This window comes from Heteronotia binoei, chromosome 2 (assembly GCF_032191835.1).
Source record: "Heteronotia binoei isolate CCM8104 ecotype False Entrance Well chromosome 2, APGP_CSIRO_Hbin_v1, whole genome shotgun sequence".
NCBI lineage: Eukaryota > Metazoa > Chordata > Lepidosauria > Squamata > Gekkonidae > Heteronotia > Heteronotia binoei.
The window spans coordinates 125,250,617-125,274,688 of NC_083224.1; the positions used below are offsets into that span (position 1 = coordinate 125,250,617).

Sequence of the window (24,072 nt, forward strand, 5' to 3'; positions counted from 1 at the left end):
AAGGACACTCCACAGAAGCGGAGCACTAAAGGCCACTCAAAAGACGATTTAAAAGGTTAGGATAGCAAAACAAGTGCAGGCAGCAACCTATTCTAACCAAGGGACACATTCTCAGTATTGGCCTGACCAAGGAAGCCAGTATCCTTCTCAGGGAGGAAACAATAGGGATCGGAGAGAAGGAGGCTCATTCTGTGGGCGAGGTGGGAGAGAAACGTGACAGGGACCTCATTCTGTTCTACAGTGAGGGCCAATTACTGCTCCCCCTCCTTTAAAGGGTACCTTAGCGTGTTTTGTGTATATGTGCAAGAAAGAGAGAGACCTATCCAACCAAATTGTGTTACATTTTACTCACTTTGTGTCCTCTGTAGGTTTCCAGGTACTGCTCATTGTAAGAGCAAGAGCATTTGTGAATATAGCCTTCTTCAGTTCCAGCAAGGTATATATTGGTGTCCTGAAATAAAACCAACAGCTTTGACTTATTCAGTACTGGACATCATCTTGAGAATGTTCACTGCAGGTGCAAGTTTGCTGTTCTTTGTGGAATGCCAAGATTTAATGGAGGGAAAAGATAAACATTAATATACAATATTAATTATATACAAGTATACAATAATACAGTGGCCTTGTTAATGTATAAACAGGTTACTGCTGGTTTCAGGAGTATCTTCTTTCAAATACATGGTGGTAGATCACCAGCACTTCTGCCTGGCTCAAACCATTTCTGATTGGTGAATGAAGTAAGTATAGAAATGTTAGGACATAATTTAAGAAATTCCCCCCCACGCACACACAATATTTCCAGTGAATTTGACAGGAAGCTACTGGCCTTTTTAATTTCCTCCATGCACAATTGTAAGTTCCAAAAGATATCAAACATATTATTTAGGGTGGTACATGATTGTTCTATTTGAAACCAATTGGTGGTTTCTAACATATAAATTCCTTTGATCAAGTTTGCCAAGTGGGCCGCACAGTAGTATCTCTCCAGGTTAAGGAGGGATATACCTCATTTCCATTGACTCACTACAATATTAAATCTTATCCTGTGTTTCTTTGAGGTGCCCCCAAAATCACTTATTAGCTACTGCCATTTCCTAATTGTAGCTTGTGGTATTTTAATCAGAAGTGTACGGAAAAAAAAATAAAAACAGGGGGAGTATGTAAGTTTTTATTATCGATAGTCATAAGAACACAAGAGAAGCCATGTTGGATCAGGCCAATGGCCCATCCAGTCCAACACTCTGTGTCAGTGGCCAAAAAAACAGCAACCAAGTGCCTCAAGAGGTCCTCCAGTGGGGCCGGAAGCCCTTCCACTGTGCCCCCCCAGCACAAGAATACAGAGCATCACTGCCCCAGACAGAGAGAGTTCCAACAATACACTGTGGCTAATAGCCACTGATGGACCTCTGCTCCATATGCTTATCCATTCCCCTCTTGAAGCTGTCTATGCTTGTAGCTGCCGCCACTTCCTGTGGCAGTGAATTCCACATGTTAATCACCTTTTGGGTGACGAAATACTTCCTTCTGCCCAAGTCTATCTGCCCAAGTAAAAGATTGTCATGTCAAGTCCTTCCATTTAGTTTTGATGTCCTGAAATATGGTGCTAAAACTGACTTCTAATAAATCATCTAGATTTATAGGTGTTTTGACTCCATTTTTTTAACCCATGGAATAGTGTGTTTTTTAACTGCATTTCTACTTGTTTCAGTTGAAATTTGTATTGGATAGGGCTCTGATTTTTCTGGGTTTATTCAGACCTGACAGGTCACTAAACTTTTTCAATGTTTGTAATGCTTGATCTAATGAAGTCTCCAAATTTGTTAAGTAAAGACACAAATCATCTGCAAATAAATTCAATTTATGATGGTGATTATGAATATAAACTCCTGTAATTTCTCTATTGTTCCTAATTAAATTTGCTAAAGGTTCTATTACAATAATAAAAATTAGGAGGGAAAGAGGACATCCCTGCCTGGTCCCTTTCTGCAGAGGTATGGATACATTCTGGTCAATCACTATTTGTGTTGTGGGTTTACTATATAGAGCTGCTATTGTATTTTAAAAGTTTGTTCCAAAATTCATGGTTTTAAGTACTGCTTTAATATATGGTACTTCTATGCTATCAAATGCTTTGTGCATATCTACTGCACATATTGCAGATTCTAATTTGTTCTGTCTACAATGTTGTATTATTCCTAGGGTTCTGCAGACTGAATCTACTAATTCTCTATTTTTGACAAAACCATTTTGATCTCTATGAATATACAATAGGAGAATTTGTTTCAGATGATTTGCCAGTATTTTGGTATAAACATATCTACATTCAAAAGTGAAATTGGTGGGTAAGATGCTGGGTTTGTAGGAGCTTTACCTTCATTATGAATAGTGATTGTTTGCAATTGTGTCCAAGTATGAGGGATTTGTCCTGTCTGTAACGTGTTATTTAATAATTCGAAGAATGGTTGCATTAAGATGTCTTTAAAATGCTTATAAAATTCCAGAGGGTAGTCATCTAAACCGGAGCTGTATTAGTACGGTCATTTTATTGCTAATTCTACTTCATTTTGCTCTATGGGTTTCTGATCTTTTCTCTTAACTCTGCCAACCTAGCCACATGATCCATGCTACTGTACCTTCCAGATTGGACTATTGTAATACATTCTATGTGAGGCTGCCTCTAAAGACATCTCAGATGCTTCAGTAGGTACGAATGTGACAATAAGACTATCTAGAGTCAGCTCCTTAGAAGATATAACACCAATACTGTGTCAACTGCACTGGTTAACAATTTGATTCTGAGCTCAATTCAAAATGCTAGTTATCACCTTTAATGCCTTCATGGCCTGGGGCCCTCATAGTTACTGTGTTACATCATTCAGTATATTCCAATATTTCAGTTATGCTCTTCATGTAGTGCCTTCTCCAGGATTGTCTGTATGGCAACAGTTAGGTCATGAGCTTTTGCTATGGTGTACTGGAGTGGGTATGCAAGATGCCTGCTCTTGCTGCATTCAGGAAGAGATGTAAGAGGGTTTTGTTCTAAAGGGCATTTGGTGGAGGGTAAGCTGTTTTGGATGCATTTCTAACTGTGTATTGTTTTTGTATTGTCGATAGATGCTTATGGCCAGGGGTTTTTTGTAGAAAACCCCAGTAGGAACTCATTCACATATTAGGTCACACCACCTGCCATCACCAGAAGTGATATCACCCATCAGTAGGTTACTATCCGCATATTGACACAGAACAGTACAGTTCATGGATATGTGTTCTCACACAGCCCAATGAGAAACCTTGTTTCACTCCCCCTCCCCCCAAAAAACCCATGGCCAGAGAGAGAGAGCCACCTGCAGCGGAGTGGACAGTGGCAGGCCTAGCTTCTCCAAGGAGGGGGCAATCATGGGTGGCTCTGTGGCTCTTGCTGTCTTCACAAGCCTGTTGGAGGTTGGAGGCAGCAGAGAGGATGGAGCATGTGATCTGGGAGAATGCAGTTGCCTAGTGCCTTCTCTCTTTTTTTTTTTTTTTTTGAGCCAGAGCCCTGGACAAACCAAATGGAACTGCATTCCTGTGTAGTTCTGCTCAAAAAAAGCCCTGCTTATGATGTTTTCCATATGTGTGTGTGTGTGTGTATATATATTGAATAAATAAATAAGTGAAAGAGAAAAGGAAAAATATAAAATCTCTCTTGCTGTAGGTAGATAGATGTACTATAAACTTGTAGGTAGGAATAGATAGATAGATAGATAGATAGATAGATAGATAGATAGATAGATAGATAGATAGATAGATAGATAGATAGATAGATAGATAGATAGATAGATAGATAGATAGATAGATGATAGATAGATAGATAGATAGATAGATAGATAGATAGATAGATAGATAGATAACTACCTAAGTGTCCACGACCAATCATAGGCATGATGTCTTACAAACACTAAAAAAAAGGTCAGGCCAGCTGAAGTGAACTAGAATATCAGTAAAGATAAATTTACCTTTGGATGAAAGTCAAAGCACAGTCCAGGAGCTTGTCGAGATATCAGTGCTTCACTTCTCTTTTCTCCTCCTACTTTTTTCTTTTCACTTGCTGTTCGCTTTAGTTTCATTAGGTCTGTATAGATGGATAATGCAAATAGAGTATAATGCCTTGAGTTTCATTATTAGTGCTACAATGGCTGTTTATCTCTGATCAGGTACACCTTTGCTGCAAACTCTTTTTTTTTTGCTAAGAGGCAGATGTTAGAAATTGCAGCTTGACTCATTGCCATCTCAGGTAAGGAATCACTATTTTTAAAATAAAAAGTGGCTGCCCATATCAAGCTTTATCCGCAATCCAGCAAGGGCCTTCAGGCATACAGCAGCAGATTTCTCAAAATGGATGGTGACTTGCAAGGGGGCAGGCAAGGGGGTGCTCTGCACATAGCTCCCTTCCCATCCAGTGTCAGGGAATGTGTGTATGTAACACTTCAAAATTCTTGCTAATATGCTTTTCAGGAGTGGGAGCAGTAGTAGACTGTTTTTTAGACTCCTGTCACCAACTCTTTTATGCCAAACATCAACTTATGGGTATTGTTTTAAAAGGAAGAGATGGGGGAGGGCTGTGGCAGCAAAGCTGAAGTCTGACTTACCCCTGGCAACCTCAAAAAAAGTCAGCCTAACCCAGAAGTTGCACAGATTTTGAGTGAATGTAACGATGCCATCATGTTGAGCTGGGGGAGTATATACAGTGACTGCTAGGCTGTATGTGGTTCAGGAAACTCCTGGCTAAATAGCCAAAGGAAGGAGCAGAGCCTGACCACAAGGAGGACAGACCACTGGCTTTCCCATTTGTTCAACAGAGGTGACCAACAAGAAAAACCACAGAGGTTTCTTGACTGACAGTTGGTACCTTTGAACCCCCATGTGAGAAAACACGTTAGAGAATGGCTAGGAGGACATCTGTGTTTGGGACATGAATTATATGACAGTTGTATGGCAAGTGATGAGGTAAGTTTGGATTACCATATTTTGAAAAGCAAAAAAGAGGATAAATTTCTCAACTGAGTACTTCAAAGAAGTGATCTTTATGACAAATCTTATTTTAAATACCTCTCCTATTTAAGCTGTGCTACTTACTTGGAATATTCTTAACCTTCCAACACAAAAAGAGGACATTTTCATCAGGTTAAAAAAAAAGAGCCCAAAAGAGGATGAACACAAAAAAGAGGACATCTGGTAACCCTATATAAGTACCAAAGTCCTCTGAGGTCCAGGGTGAACCAACTACCACAAGGACTGTTACTACTCAGACATCACATGCATGCCATGGCCACTCTGCTGGATCAAAGCCCATGTGCCTAATTCTGTATTTTTTAGAGTCTTCATCTGCCCCTCAGTTATTACCCCATGTAACTATTTTAGGATGCTTTATGTATGAAGACCACACTTACCCGTGCAACCTAGACCTTTTCGAATAAACCATTTAGTGACTCTGCCATCAGCTGATATGGACACTAATATTTCTCCTTTGTCGTCTCCTGTGGTACCCCTGTCCTGCTCTACCCACTTCAGCTGCCACACTGGGCCTAAGTGTTTGTCAAAAGATTCACTGTAGAAATAGAATCACATAAAACATAACTAACTGTATGCACACCATAAAACATAATAGTACTGTCTAGCCCACCAACTAAGATCTGCCAGCTATGCCCTGCTCACTGTGCCCCAGCCTGTAGAGATGAGTCAAGTGGTAACCAGAGACAGGGCTTTTCCAGAAGTGACATTTCACCTGTGGATTTGCCTTCCACTTGAGGTACACATGCTCTCAATCCACTCTTTTAGGTGCCAGGCCAAAAACGTTCTTTTTTACCTAGGCTTTTAATTAAAGGATAAATCTTATAAAATTGTTTATACAAACTACTTCTAGCCTGGGAATGATTTTAGAAGAATTGTTGTGAAACTCTTTGTGCTGTTTTTATGCTATGTAGGACAAATATATCAGTTAGGTTACTTTTTTTAAATTAGTCATCTTTACTTTAATACTCAGATTAGAATCCATTGTGATGTAATGGCTGTTTATCTGCTCCCATAGAGGTCAGCAGGGGTGTAAGACAAGGTTGTGCCCTTGCTCCTATCTTGTTTAATTTTTACATTAACAATTTAGCCCCCTAGACTGAATATACATCTTTGTGCACATACTGTCATGGCTAGGGTCTCATCTGATTTCATTCATATTGTATGGAGATGACTCAGTTCTGCTATCAATAACCAGAGTGGGACTGCTGTGACGGTAATGAACGGGTTAACAAAAAAAACTAAGGACGCATAGAGCCTGCATCAGATGATCTGAGGGTGGGGGCCAGAGTGCTCGGAACTCTCAGAGGTGATTGACAGCTAACGGCTGAGGGCAGTTAGTGTCTGACGGAGTCTGAGGGAGACTGCTGAAGAGAGCAGTTGGTCTGAAAGGAGCTGAGGAGAGTCTTCGAGAGAAGCAAAGCTCACTGTTCACTCTATAAAGACAGCCGCTGGGCTATGTGTGACTAGAGAAGAGTCACAGTAAAAGACCTGAGAGGTCATAGACACAGATACCATTTAAGAGCTAAAGAGGTGGTTGAGGGAAATCTATATGATCTGTGAAACCTGAGAGACCTAAGTGAATTTGATATTATAAAGCCTGAACTATGAAGAAACTGTTAACTGCTTGAGATACATTATAGCCCATGTATATATTTCCCATTCCCCAGTTGAAGACGGTGTGTGTACGTTAATAAATTTATGTGGTTTACTTTAAAGTTCTCTGGTGCCAGTATATTGGGAAAACTATCAAAGCTGCTGTGGTCCCCTACCTACCAACTGAGTTTATATCCATCTGAAAGCAAAACAAAAAACCCCCGAAGAGACTAGTCTTGAGAAATCCATATTACACCCACCCTTTGCGTTTCATAGTCGTGAGGTAAAATTCAAAAGGAAGAACTGAGGCGGAAGAGGGGCTGGGGTAGCCATAAGCCGCATATAGAAGCGATCCAGTGAGACCGCAAGGCGCACTGTTGTAATTGAATATGCATCTTTGCACACATACTGCCATGGCTAGGGTCTCATCTGATTTCAGTCATATTGTATGGAGATGACTCGGTTCTGCTATCAATAACCAGAGTGGGACTGCATCAGTCAACTGAGATCTTTATTCAATATTGTGTTGATGAACACCTGGTAATTAATTCTGAAAAATCCAAGGTTTTCACTTTTGCTAGATCTTGTAGGCCAAAATTAATATCTCAGGTCACAGTATGGAAGATGTCCAATCTTATAAATATCTGGGAGTTACATTCTAGCATTCACTCTCTTGGGCTTTGCATGCTAAAGAACTACCTGAAAGCCAAGAGTACAACTGCAATTTTGAGAAGCTCAATTTGTCCCTGCAGCTTTGGATGCATTTGGGGCAAAAATAACCTCACTGTTTTTGTATGCTATTGTGGTATGGATTGGTAGCCTGGGTACATGCCCAGATATAATCCAGACAAATTTTCTTAGAGAAGTTTTTGCATGCCCTAGATGTACTGTCTGATTTGCCTCATCCTCCTTGGAATGGAAACTGGGCAGAAGACAATTTAAATTATAGTCTGGTTAATGGTTATTAAATAATGGCTTGCAATTAATCTAGAAAGTAAGGAATCACTAGTTTCACTGTCAGTATTATATTCTTTTAAACTAGGATGGGTTCGTCAGCTCATAGATAAGCTGCACTCACTTAATTTGGATTGTGACTCTCTTCTGGCATTAGGGAAGACTGGAGCTTATAGATTGGCTAGTTAAAGAATGGTATGGTCTTCAGGACGATTGCATATATTTCCCTATGTATTTTGGTTATTCATAATTTAATCAATACCAGTTATCATATTATTTCTATAGGATTACAGTACCATGTTATTAGAGGGTTTTTTTCTTCGAAGAATGAATTCACTTCCATTTGCTGTCCTACATAGACAATTTACAGGCCAAGAAGGGGGATCTAGAATTTGTATCTGAGATAAGACTTTAGTAGAAACTATTGAGCATTTCTTCCTTTTCTGTGTAATTTATTCAGATCTGAGAAGAAAATTTCTGGATCCTCATTGAATAAGAAGCCTGTTCATTCTTCTAACTATAATTTAATGACTCTGTGTTTTTTTAATACAATAGAGCTTTATTAAAAGAATCAAGACCAAAATATACATATTAGCAAACCTGGATTTTAATACATTAGATGTGTGCAAATATATACCTGGTGTAATTAAATGTTTGTTTTTAATGAATATTGAACAGCAATAACTTTTTTGTTTTATATTGCTGTCTTTTTCTGGTTGAACAGCTGGTTGATTTTAAGACCTAGATGAGATGGGATGCTTTTTTATGCTCTAAATCAGAGTTTCCCATTGCAGGGTCGCAACCCAGCACGGAAGCCTCAATACTGGGTCGCAAGAAAAGCCAAAGCTAGCCCCGCCCTCAGCAAAGCCTGAGCTCCATTTGGCTTCCTTCCTTCCCTCATCTCTCTGTTGTGCAGAGAAAAGCTAGCCTTGAAAACTGATACAGGCTGCAAAGCCTGAGCTCCATTTGGCCTCCTTCCTTCCCCCATCTCTGTGTTGTGCAGAGAAAAGCTAGCCTTGAAGACTGGCACAGGCTGCAAAGCCTGAGCTCCATTTAGCTTCCTTCCTTCCCCCATCTCTTTGTTGTGCAGAGAGGAGTTGGGCTGCCTCTCCTTCCTTCTCCTCCCCCTCCCAGTGTTTGAGAGAAAAGCTGGAGTCCACTGGCACTTTAGACCCATGAAGTGTTCTTCAAGGTATGAACTTTCATGTGCCTTGCAGTATGTTCTTTTGGGGAGATTTCCCCAGGAGGCCTGGGTGGCAAAGAAGGGGAAGGTGGTTTAGCCAGGAGGGGCGGGGAGTGGGCATTCCAGTAGCTTTTTTTTTTTAACCAAACGACCCCTGGGCAGAATTTCAATAACATGTGTTTTTATACATATAATATTTTACTTTGGAAGTTGTTTGCAAACATTCTCAGGAGAGGCAGTATAGACTTTTAAAACTAATATTGTGAAAAGGGGTACGTGTACTTGAAGGGAAAGCAGCATATAAGAAACAACACCTAAACATATAGTTTACAAACATACACCTAGATCAAGGTGAATAGCCATGTTAGTCTGTCTGTAGCATTAGAAAAGATCAAGAGTTCAGTAACACCTTCAAGAATAAAAAAGTTTGTGGCAGGGTATGAGCTTTCATGAGCCATTGCTCATTTCCTCAGAACATACACCTGATACTGTTGCATTCAAAATGGAACACTTCAGACACCACAGATTATAGAGTCAGAGGACAAGCAACTCAGATCATCTCTGTTATCTCTTACTTCTGAGTTTTCACTCAGCATCTGGCTGGCCAAACCACTGCCAAAAGAAAGTTCTAAATGGGGCAGTGGCCTTGACCTAACAACACTTCTGTTAATCAGTGATTATATTTTGAAAGGACAGTTAATGGAGAGTAGAGAAGAAAATCAGTTAAAGACTTTAACAGCTCTGATCTTGAATATATGTCCTTTATAATCCATGATACTCATGTTGTATGAAAGGTGGCTTATTAACACTATACACAAGATGCTTTTAAGTCTACCTTTCAAGTAGTTCTAACTGCTCTTGCTCAATTGACAACTGTCAGTTCTCCATTTAGAACTTTCAGTGTGTTGCAAGATTTAAAGACGCATACTATCATCGCACTTATTAGAAAATATGTTTAGGATGAGGGGATAAGAAACAGAACATTGAAAAGATATTAATTGGCCACATCCATACTGGAGATGGCCCAGCAATATATATTTGATCGTACCTGGTATCTAAAACAGAAGTAGAAAGATGGGTTTGAACATTGTAGATTGCAATTGTCCCATTGAACAACCCAACTGCTAGAAGATTTGGGTTAGCAACAGAAAAATCCAAGGCAGTTACCCCATAACTGCACTTATAAATGCGTTCTGGCCACTGTACAAAAGAAAAGGCAGTTTCAACCAAAAGAGCACTTGCAGTTTCAACCAAAAGAGCACTTGCACAACATATATGGTAAAGGCTAGGTACCCTGGAACATTGCCCTGGCCCCATGTAGTAGCCAAAAACAAACACTTTTCCTCCTAATTTCTCCTCCTTTCAAATACTAGTATTGCATGAGTCATGGCTATACATATAACATGAGAAAGCTTCCTTTCTGAATGTGACTCCTCCTTGAAACTGCATATAAATCAGAATAAACCATTGAGACATGCTGAGTCTATACCAGTGTTCATATTACAGGAGGCCAGAGCTTCCTTTTCTGATGGACCCCTTAGTCCCTGTTTCAGAAGGCTATAGAGTGGCATTGTTTGGCCAGGATTACTTGATGGTGTCTATAACATCCCCCTCTCCCTCACAATTTGAACACTAAGGCAGACCCCTGCATACTAAAGCTTTCTAATATCTGTATTTTTTTCCTTCATGTTTTTGCCAACTGGCAAGAATATTATCCTTTTAACCAGCTGCTAGAATTATGAGATGCAAAACCAAAACAACATTTCACATTGGCTGCTTTTGCTGTTAGTGCACATATGTGAGGTTTTTACACATGCTCGAAGGCAATGCTGTGCCATGTCTGTGCATTCACTAACTTATTCTAAATACATACATGCATTGCTATGTGGAGATCCAACCATTAATGAGACATGCATGGTAATGGCAGTTGCTTACACTGCTCCACTGGTGCATCTGGTGTGACAGCACACATGTGTGGAGCTGAAAGACACTTAAATACAATGCTTCCATTGTTTGCATCCATCACACAGGGCAGTTTCAAAAACATGGTAATTGCTTCCATGCAATAAAATATAATTGTCTTTCGATTCCTATATTTGATTCACATGATTCCAGACCTGTGAAGTATGACATATGCTGGTTCTATATGCAGAGGAAGCTAACGATGCTTCCTAGGGCATAGATAGAGGCTGATTTATAAATGATTGCTAAAGCAGAGGTAGTCTTCAGGAATTTAAGAGTAATAGTGAACTCTCCTACTAAATCATTGCAAAATCTTACAGTGATGATCACTAGTTGGGTTAAAATAACTACCAAAAGAAGGCACAAAATATAGTTTACTCTACCATTGGGTTCTTCAGTGACCAACAGCAAGCCAAGCCTATCTTCTGCTCTTTAAAACGGAATGCTCCATAACCAACAGCCAAAAGATCCTAAAAATCAATAACATAAACACTAAGCAAGATCAGTCTATTGAAATGATCACAGCCTTTGAAATCTCTTGGGTTTAATTAAGAATATGGGGTGGGGGGGAGGTGTAGAACTATAAGTATAGCGCACAGGGCTTTAACCTGGTGGCAGGGTTTATTGCTTTTCTAAAAATTACACCTATTGTCATCTTTACAGCTAAGCCTTTCCCCTCTAGTTCTTCCCGTGTGTTCTGCTACTTTCTGTGTTTTAAAGGGATTTATTTGGTGTTGATGGTGGTATTGGTGGTAAAAGGGATGCTTCCATTGTTTTAAAGGGATTATTTAGTGTAGGTGGTGGTATTGGTGATAAAACATTTGGCAGTGAGTGGTTGCTATTATGTCATGCAACCATCACAGACATTCTAGTTACTAAGGAACTGAAACAAGAGTATTTACAAAGGTCAACTTGTATGTGCAAACTGCAAAGCTGATTTGGCTAGAAAACCTTTTCTGGGGGAGAAATGCAAAATGGACATGAAGAGGAAAAATTGACAAAAAATAGATGTAGTACTGAAAACTTGGGAACTGATGATCTGGCAAGGCCAACAGCAGATTAATTTTCAAGAAGAAAGAATCAGCAGAAATTTGAGGAAAGGATAGGTAGAGGATGGAAGTCTGTTGAAAAGAAGGACAGAAATTGAGGATAGCACTAGAGAACAAAGAAAAAAAATGAAAAAAGTTCCAGAAAAAAATTACAAATCCTATGTGCTACTGGAAGGAAAGAAGTAAGGAGATTGCCAAAGTAACAGGAGAGCTAAATGAAGAAAGACAGCATAAGAAATGATCTGGACTGGCTTCATTCAAGTTTCATTCAGTGCTGTGTATGCAGTCCTAAAGGACAGGAATAGCTCCCTATGAGGCACCATGGTGCTGCTGGTTACTGTGCGTGTTGGGAAAACACTGCTGGCATTCTTTTGTACTCTGTTATTTTTCTGCCTGATTTCATGAGGAGGAGGAGGAAGAGAAAGAGAAGAAGAAGAAGAAGAAGAAGAAGAAGAAGAAGAAGAAGAAGAAGAAGAAGAAGAAGAAGAAGAAGAAGAAGAAGAAGAAGAAGAAGAAGAAGAAGAAGAAGAAGAAGAAGAAGAGAAGATAGCCAAGGGGAAGCCAAATTATTCCTGGCAGAAGTTTCCAAAATACTGGGAATCCTGCAGATGGACTTTCTTTGGTGACAGAACAAACACAAGCTAATTTCCTCCTCTTGGTCATTTCTTTTTAAAAAGAGCAGACAAACATTTTCATTGTGATTGTTAATAAATCATTATGTGAGTAGAATTTCATATTGGAGTGTCTATTCATAATTCTAAGTTAATTTAAATTGGGATGCAAGAAAGAAGAAGAGAAGGGGAAGTTGGAAACAGAGAAGAGAAAACAGTGTGCAACAGTTGTGAGAAATATGGAGTGTAGAAACAAATGGTTTAAATAGGTCTGGTCAAATGTTTATCTAAACAGAATATTGAGATGCATAAGTTTAAGCCTGCTGCTCATAGCAAAATTTCAAATGGTTCACGAACAAACATGACATACAGTTTCAATCCTCCAATGTGCGAAGAATACTCAGTGACTTTTTGATCACTGGATTTTACTGCCTATATACGATAAATTAATCTATAGGGTATCAGCATTTTCCACACTTCAATCCAATCCATATGAGAGAGGGTTGGTTCTTCTGCTTGTTCACCCAAGATATTTTGTGTATTAATAGTTGGCAGGTGTCTGTGTAAACAGAGTGAATGATTTGATCCAGAACTATAGCAGGATCAGGTCGAGTTTAGTGAACTTTAGGATTTAGATATGTTTAGGAAAAATATATCCCTGTATGTTTGGGCTATTAAGCATGCCTACAATGCATGGAAGAAATGGTTGCACTTTTTCTAGCATTTAAGGATTAACTGTGGGCAACTTTTATGTAGCTCAATAGGATGTCCCATGGGCTAAAGAAGAGCCAGTTTGGTGTAGTGGTTAAGTGTGTGGACTCTTATCTGGGAGAACAGAGTTTGAGTCCCCACTCCTCCACTTGCAGCTGCTGGAATGGCTTTGGGTCAGCCATAGCTCTCACAGAGGTTGTCCTTGAAAGGGCAGCTGCTGTGAGAGCCCTCTCCAACACCACCCACCTCACAGGGTGTCTGTTGTGGGGGAGGAAGGTAAAGGAGATTGTGAGCCGCTCTGAGACTCTTCGGAGTGGAGGGCGGGATATAAATCCAATATCTTCTTCTTCTGTGGCAAATTCAATTTCTTCCTAAAGATGAGCTTCCTTGCATATGCAGCCCTGTTTCATCTTGAAAATTGTCAGTTATAAAGTTTTATTTAATTTTAACCTTGACACATGTTCAGTTAAGTAAGTGATTAAGAGTCACTTACAGGGTTCAGTTTGTTCCAAGCCATGCAACTCACACTGTTGCCTCTAGTCAGATGACATCCATAAGACCACAAGGGTTCCAGAAAGGGGGGTGGGATTTCTTTTGCTGCTTCACCTAGTTCTAACAACAATGATGAAGAAACTGAGGGTTCCTTCTCTTCCTCCACTTCCTCCTCTTCCTCCTCCTTTTCTAATTCTTCATCAGATACAAGTATAGTACTTGCTGATTTGACATCTGGCTCTAGAACACAAGCAGACAGAGAGAGAAAAAATCAATATAATTTCATCCCCAGTCATTCTTACATTGAAACAGCAAAAATAGGAATGGGATAGCATCTTCATAATGACAGCTGCTGTGATGCTAAGTAATCTTGGTTGTATTGCATATGGTGGGAATGGTTGGAGCCCCCTTTCTCCATATGCTCCTCTTGATGTTACTGTGACTTAGTCTTGTTGTAGAAGCATCACCCTGTTAAGAATTTACTGTACATACTGCTGAAAGAGTGGTTTAGACCACTTGCACCCTAGACCACTTAGACCACTAACCCTAACCCTAACCCTAGGGGAAGCTTTGGTGCATCCTCTGATGTTTGGGTTTTTTGAATGTCTCTGTTACAATTTAGCCAACCTCTTGTGTTTTTTCTCTCTGCTGTGTGTTAATATGTGTTACTGCTTGTGCTCTGAAGGCTTCTCTGTTGCATCAGTGGCCTGCAGTCAGTTGTTGTCTTTTTACAAAATTCTGTTGCAGTAAATTCATTGAAAGCGAACACCAAAATGTGGATTGGATTATTTCCTGAACTCTGTCAATCAGCCTACTATTAGGGGTGTGCATTCGGATCAGCCGAATCAAAGAAACCACCGAATCACCCGATTTGGAAGTATATGGTGCCGTATACTTCTGAATCCATTTTGAAGTCAGTATACGGCTCCCCATATACTTCCGAATCAATATTCAGAAGTATACAGAACTCCATGGAAAATGCGGGAAAGGAGCTTCTGCAGCCTCAGGGGAGCTGCTTGTCTCCTTTCCCGCCTTTGGAAGCCTTTTCCCGCCTCTCCCATAGCCTCCCTGGGATCAGGGAGGGAGGGGGAGAGGAGCCCCAGCAGCCAATCCAAAGCATGCATTTGCAAAATGCATTCCAAATGCATACTTTGAAGGGCTGTTGTGTAGCTGATGGCTGGGCTAATCCCCCAGCCATCAGCAACATTGTTGTTCTTTTGTTTACTTGGGTATCCAAGTAAACAGCGTTCTCTGGCCAATCACAGAGCAGTGGTATTTTTTGAAACTGCTCTGTGTAGGGCCAGAGAACCTTTTTAAGGAATCTGCCTGGCTGGACTCCATTCCATTGCTGCTGTGTTGGTGTGAGAGAGAGATTCTGCTGCGCTGGCCCTTGGCCTCAGTTGCTGCTGCTCTCTCTCAGCCTTGCCTGACCTGCCTGGAGAAGAGAAGACATCTAAGGTAAGACAGTCTTGGGGTTCTTGTTTTTATTTTAGTTAGTAAAATGACTTTTTAAGACTCAGAGTCCCTTTACTTATCCAGATTTAGGTGGGTGAGTACTGGGTAGCTTACTTGGGGTTAGGGGATTCTGCTGGGGGTGGGGGCCAGGGGTTGGGGGGTTGCCAATTTGCCCATATCTTACTTTAGTGAGAGGACTTTTAAAAGTGTGGTGTCCTTTTACTTTTCCTGATTTGGGTGGCTTGGATTTCTTGGGGTTAGGGTGAAGGGTTTTTTGGGGGGGAGGGGTTGGTAAAGTTCCTGTATTGTTAAAACTCAAGGTTTTCTACTGTTTTAAAAGGATCCTGTGTTTGATTTGTTGCTGCTGTGTTGTGCTGCTGCTGTTCCTTTTCTCTTCTGGTTCTTGGGGAGGGGGGGGCTGTTTGGCCTAATTTTCATTGTTAAAAAGGTCACTTTTTTAACAGTTTAGTTTCTTGGCCTTTTCTCAGTGATCTGTTTGGATCTATTCTCTGTTGTTGCTGGTTTTGCATCCTGTCCTGTTGTCCCTTTTCCTGGTTCCGTTTTTTTTTTGGGGGGGGGGGCTGTTGTTGACTGATTTGGCCTGAGGTTTTTTATTGTTTAAAAGGTCACTTTTTAACAGTTGAGTTTGTTGGCCTTTTCTCAGTGATCTGTTTGAATCTATTCTCTGTTGTTGCTGGTTTTGCATCCTGTCCTGTTGTCCCTTTTCCTGGTTCTGGTTTTTTTTTTTGGGGGGGGGGGGCGTTAAAAGTTAAGTTTCTTTCTGTCACGTTTTGGTTTTTTTGAATTACCTCTGCTTGGTGTGGGAGTTGGTGTGTGGGCTGTGTGGGGTGGGTCACTTTCATGTTTTTATAGCATTATTTTTGGAGTCTGAGGGTGCTTTTGGTTTGGCTAGGACCACTAAATAGGCTGTCCCACTAATAAGGGAGTTTTTAGGGATTGTGTTCTTTGAAATTAAAAAAAAATTTAATCCAGTTTAGGGCTTTATCTTCTTTCAAAATTCAAGTAGGCCAGATAGGGGTGATTTTAAAAGATTTTAGGTTTCTCATAAAAGGCAGCGTGACTACTAGGCCACATCCAGCTCTCTTTAAAGAGACTAGGGTTGCAGTGCATCTTGCTTTCAGCCACTGAAAGCTGGTGCATCCTTAGATTTCCATTGGGTAAACTACAGCTTCTCTCTAGTTATAGGGGACACCTGATTTCTAGTTTGCAAGGAAATCCGGTTTGTCCCAGGATCTAGTTAGGAGAAGTTTAACTAGGAGGATATAACAAGGATTGCCTTCATCTCAAGGTAGCCTTTTAAAAACTGTAGCCAGGTAGAGGCAGGATCATCTAGTCTCCTAAACTTTACCAGACTACTACTACCCCAACCCAAAGAAGGACAGGTTAGGGACCAAAAAAACAAACAAACAAGTTTTGATGGGAGGGTTTTTAAAAAGAAGTCAGGGCATCTGTTAGTTTAGGGTACAGTGCAATGGGTTAGATTTGTAAAAAAACCCACTCTCAGTTCAGGTTGTGTGAGACTGGCCAAATGTGACATGAGTCACAAGCAGCAAAAGAGGGGCCCTGGGGGCAAGTCCAAGGAGAAGACTAGAGGGGTGGAGGGGAGGGAGAGGGGGAGGAACCAGTTTCCCCACCACCACCACCTGTGCGTAGAGCCATTCCACAGCCGCCTTCCAGCACTCTGACCTCTGACCAGAGTGTGATGAAGAAGTCCCGCCTTGGGCCCTTCATCGAGGCTGCTGCTGGGACGCTCCCTAATGGCAGAGGTGCCATTAGGTGCTGGCACTGAGCAGGGGTCTGCTGCTCAGGCAGTCTCTGCTCCAGCTGATATCGCTCGGTCTCAGCAGCCGGAGGAGGGACAACAAGAGTAGCCCTCCTTGGAGATGAGCTTTGGGGACAGTTTTCTGTCCAAAACAATCACCCCAAGGAGGATGCAGAGTGTCGTGCAGAAGCTGGAGGAGAAGCTGGTTGAGGAGGACCAGCCCCCTTCTTCGGTTACTTCGGGCACCAGCAGTCCTTTAGGGGATGGCCAGGAGGGGAGGCCGCATGGGGTGGAGGGAGAAGAAATGGAGACACACGAGGTGCCTCCATCTCCACCCGGTGGCCAGCCCCTCCTGCCACCCCAAGACACAATGTGTCTGCCCCGAGCACCTCACAGGAGGTGACTCCGGACACCCAAGCTGCTGGTCAGCTTGGGCATCCGTATACCTCCGAAGTCTGGAAGCATTTCCGACTTATGGAGGATCCACACTATGCACAGTGCCAGCTGTGCAGGGCCCAGATCAGTCGTAAGTGGGACCCTGCCCACCTGACTCAGGGGGGGATGCAGAACCACCTGAAGAAGCACCACCAGGCGGTGCTTCTTAAGGGGTAGAAGCAGGCTGGTGCTGGGGTGCCAAAGCGGCCAACACCACCCAGCCAGGAGGTCCGTTCCATCACAACTACCTCCAGTGCTCTCCAGGAGAGTTCCATGACAGGGCAGGAACGTCAGCCATCTCTGTCTGAGATGTGGGTGGCACCTGTGTGCCAAGAGGGGGAATCAGGTACGGCAGGACGGTGATCGCCTGGAACCTTGCCAGGTCGGTCGCCCATGGGCTTCCATTTTCAGTGGTCGAGAATCCTGGGGTGCTAGGGTTGCTTGAGTACCTGGCGCCCTGGGACAAAGTTCCTGCTAGAACCACCATTAGCAGAACCATTGTGCCATCTGTTTTCAGGGCGACCAGATCTGTGGTGAAGGTGCATTTCTCCCATGCTGCCGGGGGGACTGTTCATTTCACCTCAGATATCTGGAGCTCCCAACATGCGTTCGAAGGGTATCTCTCCCTAACTGCGCATTGGTGGCAACCCAGTGAGCTGCAGGTTGGGGGTGGCAATAATGGCAGGCAGGATCAGGGCTGCCAGGCTGGCTATCGCTGGGCCTTGCTGCATGCTGAAGCAGTCGACGTGCCGCACACAGCGGACACTCTCAGAGCCATCCTCTCACAGCAGTTAGAGGGCTGGGTAGGCAGCAGGGACATCGCCACGGGCTTCGTGGTGACTGACAGTGGCTCCAACATCAAGGCAGCTGTCCAGCATCAGGGCCTACAATGCCTTCCTTGCGTCCTTCTCCACCTCATGGTTAAGGACGCATTGGGCTAGGCAAAAAGCCAGGATCATCTGTATCTAGCCATGACCCATGAGTACCGACTTCTGCTCCAGAAGTGTCGGCACATCACAGGTCACTTCTCATGCAGCAATACGGACTCATATCTGCTGCGTGAGAAACAGACACTGACAGGCGTGCCAGAGCACCGCCTGATCGGTGATGTCAGCACACGCTGGAACTCCACCTGTGCCATGCTGGAGCACATGGTAGAGCAGAGAGCAGCCCTGGATGCCTTTGTCTCTGAGACGAGGATCTTTCGGAATGAGAACCGTCTCACCCAAGAGGATTGGGTGGTCATTTCTCAGACTGTGGAGGTTCTTGGGCCCTTCAAGACCCACGCAGAAATGCTCTCGTCTGACACGGCGAGCATCGCACTGGTCATCCCCATGGTCCACATGGCCCGTGAGGACCTGGCCTCGTTTCTAGTGCCAGCTGAAGGCCGTGCAGACAGCCCAAAAACTCACTCACAAATTGATTGGCAGTGTACACCCCCACCCATCATCTATCCCCAAACCAAAAGTAAATGCTGGTTTAAAATCTGGAAAGCAATCCAAATTTCCCCAGTCCCCATCCACACATGCCTAATGATATTGAAAGGGCCATTGCAGCCCCCAACTGTAACTGACAGCAGCCACAGGCTCAGCCAGGATAACCCAGGTTTTTTTTCTGGGGCAGGAGGAAGAAAGAGGGAGGTGCCAGTGATGATGATAGGCAACCAGCAGCCATTCCAATGCTGAGGTCCCTCTAATGGAACAGTGATAGCTGGTGTGTTGCTGCTGAGCTGAGAGAGAAGGAATGGTTCCCTTCCTCTCACACAATCTGAGGCCCTCCCAGTGATCTTCCTCATTTGGGGTGCAACTCTGGCTCACCTCCTCGCGGTGCACCCTGGGTAACGCAAAAGAGCCTGGACCAGCCAACCATTCATCACTCAAGTCTAAATGCTTCTTGCTTTGGGTCAGATACAGAATGATGTGGAGCTAAGTGTGGTCCACTGCTTCACTTGTTTGAGAGTTGTGTTGTTTGGGGCAGGGCTGGAGAGCTGGAATCTGTAGACTGCGTGTTCTGTGGCAGAGAAGCTGGCATCTGGGTGAGAGACCCAGAACCAGCATGCTTGTTGTGCTTGGCCAGTTCTCCCCGCGTTGTTTGGGGGCAGGGCTGGAGAGCTGCCATCTTTAGATTGTGTGTTCTGTGGCAGGGAAGCTGGCACCTGGGTGAGAGACCAAGAACCAGCATGCTTGTTGTGCTTGGCCAGCTCTCCTTGCATTGTTTGTGGAGGGCTGGAGAGCTGGCATCTATAGATTGTGTGTTCTGTGGCAGGGAAGCTGGCATCTGGATGAGAGACCCAGAACCAGCATGCTTGTTGTGGTTGACCAGCTCTCCCCGTGTTGTTTGGGGTAGGGCTGGAGAGCTGGCATCTGGGATTGCTACAACCAGGATTGCGTTTTGTGTGGCAGGTTGTGTTTTGTGTGGCAGTGACGTTGGCAACGGGGTTTATATTGGTTCCAGGCCATCAGGGTTCATAGAGTAGATAGATGGATGTAGTGCATTTGGGTCCTATAGAGATTCTCTGGTGTGAAGTTAGGTTTGGCTTTGAGTGCCCCAGGAACTGGACTCCCTGGTCCAATTTTTTTTTTTTTGGCCTTGTGGGTTTTGTGTGTGACAGTGCCCTGAAGCTGCACAGCAGTTTGGGGAGCTCTCCTCAAAAACCCCTGCTCCCCAGAGCCACTTTTCCCATGACAATTAATTGTTTTTTTCTCACCATTGGGAACAGTGTTCCTTTTGGGGTGCCCACAGATGGGTGCAGTCTTTTGGGGCCAGGAAGGTTGCATGTGGGAGAGTCCCCTGAAGCTGCCCTACAGTTTTGGGGCCTCTCCCTCAAACCCCCCTCTGGCCAGAGCCACTTTCCCCACAGCAATTATAGTGGAGGAAGTGGCTAATTGGGCTTTCCCCGGTATTGGTGGCAATGGGCCTTTTGGGGAGCCAAAGACAGAGACCCCCTGGCCCAAACTTTTTGGGACTTGGGGGGTTTGTAGGGGAGAGTCCCCTGTGGGTCCCCTGCAAATTTGGGGGCTCTCCCTCAAACCCCCTCCCCTCCAGGCGGCTTCCAGTATAAACTATTTTGCCATTGATTTCAATAGCCATAGGGTATAATGGGGCCGTATATTCGAAATAACCGCGCATATACTGTATATGCGGCTATTCCGAGTACCGGTATTCAAAAATATATGGTATTCCAAATTTTTTGGCCCCGTATATTTCCGAATATTTTTTTTGCACACCCCTACCTACTATTTATTTATTTATTTTTCGTATTTATATCCCGTCCTCCCCGCTAAAGCAGGCTCACCTTTCACTCTATCAAGAGAAAGATTCCATCCATGTGGGGAGGGTTACATAATATGGGGAAGCCATTTCAGATTAGCCCTGGGTGTTCTGTCATTATAACATGTTCAGTATAATCTGGCCTGGCCTGCCACCTCCATGAAGTTGTTGAGGGGATAGTGTCATGACTCAGAAGTCACAGGGAAGGTCCAAACTCTTTAAAAAATGGATTCTTTCACAGCTTTTTCACCCAGATTTCAGGCAATAATAGACACATTCTCCACAAATCGAGTAACTCTATTTTGATCCAGATCTTACTGGTGCCATATCTAATTTAAAAAGTGGTTTCTTTTCTTTCTTTTTTTTAAGAAGGAAGACTGGTTCCATACTTTTTGTGCTGATACAGGATCATTTTTGGTTTGTTTGTTCTTCTGCTTTCAGCCTAATTATTCCCTGTTCTCTCAGAGCTGACTGGTTCTCTCTAAACAGAGCTAATGTCCTGGAGTCACAGGCCAGGACACCCTGGAAGCTCAGAGGGCTTAAGTAGCCAGACATAGTCACTGATCATTTTTTAAAAAAGTTTATGAACAATATAATTATAAATTAGTTATAAAAACAAAATTTAAAAAATTGCAGTGGTTGGGGCTGTCTACAAAATGAAGAATGGTATTCTAAGAAGAATGCATTATTACAATCGTTTTGTTAATGCCACAGAGAACTGGTTTTCCGCAAGAGAATCAGGAATTAATTAAGCTGGAAGGCAAATGGAAGGGAGAATAATTTAAAGAGGCAGCAACACTGAAAACCTCAGTAGTAGTGGTGTTTACAATTGTATTTTAACATCTTTTAAATAAAGTGCCATATACGAGATCTGAAACAATCATGGGAAGACAGCACAGAAAACACACCGAAATGCAACCACTCGCCAATAATGTTACCCAGACTGTATGTTAAAAAACGAATGAAGAAACAACAGCAATTACAGACCAAATGGTTAGTGTAGAAGGATCCATAGTTGCTAGTTTATAAGAAACAATTTGTATTGATGAAATCAAATTATGTTTGTCAAAATTAAAAAATACGTTCAGTTCTTTGAATAAGGTGACTTTTCAAGTCATTTGTGTAATAACTACCAGCTATTTCTATGAATTAGTACAAATCTAGCATACGCATTTTGAAAACTATGTAATAACCTAATCCTAAAATTTCCTGTCCCATTAAAGGATGACAGTTGGAAGATATCCACTGGGGTGCCAACTGTGAAAAATTGGTTGGGAAAAGTGATCTGCGATACTTTGTTTTCTTTTCCCTTGGGGTCCTTACAAAACTAGACTTTTCTGCCAATCTGGGAATTCACCTGAGTGTACAAGATCTTTGCTGTGGATACCTTCTGTGCTTCCCACTCTTGAACACACCACTTAATTTGGTGAGAGGGGCTGAGTGTATCAATAAAGCTGAGAATGTTACTGAAGAGTTTACACCCTGTCAAGAGTCACTCAAGGTGGAATGGTCAAAGCTGAAAGTCCAGATTAAAATGCATCCATCCTAGGGTTGCCAGGTCCAACTCAAGAAATATCTGGGGACTTCAAGGGTGGAGCCTGGAGCAAGGGTGTGACAAGCACAACTGAACTTCAAAGGGAGTTCTGGCAATCACACTTAAATGGACCACACACCTTTTAAATCCCTTCCCTCCACTGGGAATAATGAGGGATACGGGCACCTTCTTTTGAGGGTCATAGAATTGGACTCCCTAGTCCAATCTTTTTGAAACTTGGGTTGTGTTTTGAGAAGAGGCACCAGATACTATGCTGAAAATTTGGTGCCTCTACTTCAAAAAACAGCGCCCCCTCCCCGAGCCCCAGATACCCACAGATCAATTATCCATTATACTCTATGGGAATTGGTCTCCATAAAGTATAATGGAGTGTCCAGCAGATATTTCCCCCACACACACTTTCTGATGATCCTGAAGCAGGAGGAGGGCCTTCAAACCAGGGGATCCCCTGCCCTACCTGGAAACTGGCAACCCTACCCAGATCTGCCTGCTTTTGAACATCAAATGGTGGTAGGTGAGAGAAAATGCAGAGACATTGTCCACATGCTAAATTGTACCTTACAGGAGTTCAGAATATACTAAATTCCAAAAAATGTTTGTGTTATGTCTGGGCTTATTTACTTGATAATTGTGTGAGCTTCAACCCTGTAGACAACAGATAGGTAGGATTGAAACAGCTGCAATTCAGTTGGCCGGGCTGCTATGGACTACCTATCAGAGGCTGAGGTGAAGTTTGAATGCACCCATGGGTCTACAGTGGGGTGGAGCTTCACTGTATATAACCAAGTCTGGGTCTGGGGGGGGGGGCGGTGTTTCATGCTTGCTGCTTGTAAATATGCTGAATCACTGAGTAAAAGGTCCTGATTACTACTCTGGGAGGCCTTGTTCTTTCCATTGAACCCAGTATTTAACAGTTTGCATCTCTGCATATCTTTCCAGGCAGCACCCTCTACATTTTAATATCTGACCTGTAGCATAAAACAGCAGTCAGACTGCAGGCCTCACTTGTAATTCCAGTCTTCACCCTTGATCTTATTTTTAATTGTGTATCATATACATCAGTGATTCTCTCCAATCTAGGACAAAGGGGGGGAAAAGGGCCTGGGAATCTTTTCTTTAAATACCTGAACAAAATAAAGCATGCTTCAAAACATTGCACTTTCTGAAATTTCCTCTTCTGCACTACTGCTGCATCTAATCATCCTCTGATTCACTATCCTTTCTTTTGCTCTCTCTGACTTTGACTGAAATCACGTGTGCATTGTGAAGTGCAAAAAAGGGGATAATGAGATTGTAAATTGACCTTCCTGCAAGAGCACCAGTCAGCTAAAAAACTTGATCGTCACATTAAAAGCTGATGAAAAGCCCTTTGAGTAGTGAATTTAGGCTTTCCCGCCCCAGAATACCTCCACTAAGATAATGGTGGCTTGGCCCATCCCACTGAAGAGCTGTGTCCTAGGCATATATATATTGGAATAAATTATAAACCCAGTTTAGGAAATCCAAATAATTAGTTTAAAGAACAAATGGAAATCCAAATTTCAGCAAATGTGAAGATGGGTTGGTATAATAAAGATGGTCCAGATTGGTTTCATTCACACAGCCTGAGAAATCCTTCCTACGTGTTTCCTGAAAGCAAGTATTACAACAATACTATTTAAATTGTAAACATTTGCAATCTATTTTAACCAGCATGAAAAGCTACTTCTTTACTTAAGCTAAGAGTGAATTAACAGCAGATATACCTATAAAGACCGGCAGCTGCCGATAAGCTGCAAGTTTAGGCTGAAAAATATTCTCCATTAGAACTCTCTCCATATAAAACAAATCTTGACGAAATTTTTCAGATTTCATTATAGCTTCTGAGTGGTCCTCTTCCTCTTCATGTATCCGGGAGAGAATTACACTCTCAAGATCGATGATAGAGCTTGATGTCATGCTCGCTGAAAAAGCAAATGTTAGAAACAGCA

At 42.6% G+C, this 24,072-nt stretch overlaps 1 protein-coding gene across 2 annotated transcripts in view; it reads right to left on the bottom strand.

The window, feature by feature from the left end:
* The window catches only part of DNAI4 (dynein axonemal intermediate chain 4), a 68,785-nt gene that overhangs the window by 19,139 nt on the left and 25,574 nt on the right, over positions 1 to 24,072 (bottom strand). The window contains exons 7-13 of one of the 2 annotated variants that reach the window (XM_060233333.1): positions 23,848 to 24,045; positions 13,606 to 13,844; positions 11,125 to 11,211; positions 9,828 to 9,979; positions 5,427 to 5,584; positions 3,993 to 4,108; positions 353 to 451 (exon numbers count right to left, since the gene is read on the bottom strand). In XM_060233333.1, coding sequence (XP_060089316.1) covers positions 353 to 451; positions 3,993 to 4,108; positions 5,427 to 5,584; positions 9,828 to 9,979; positions 11,125 to 11,211; positions 13,606 to 13,844; positions 23,848 to 24,045 — 1,049 coding nt within the window. The remainder of the gene's footprint in view (positions 1 to 352; positions 452 to 3,992; positions 4,109 to 5,426; positions 5,585 to 9,827; positions 9,980 to 11,124; positions 11,212 to 13,605; positions 13,845 to 23,847; positions 24,046 to 24,072) is intronic. The other variant, XM_060233334.1, reaches the window with a different exon arrangement.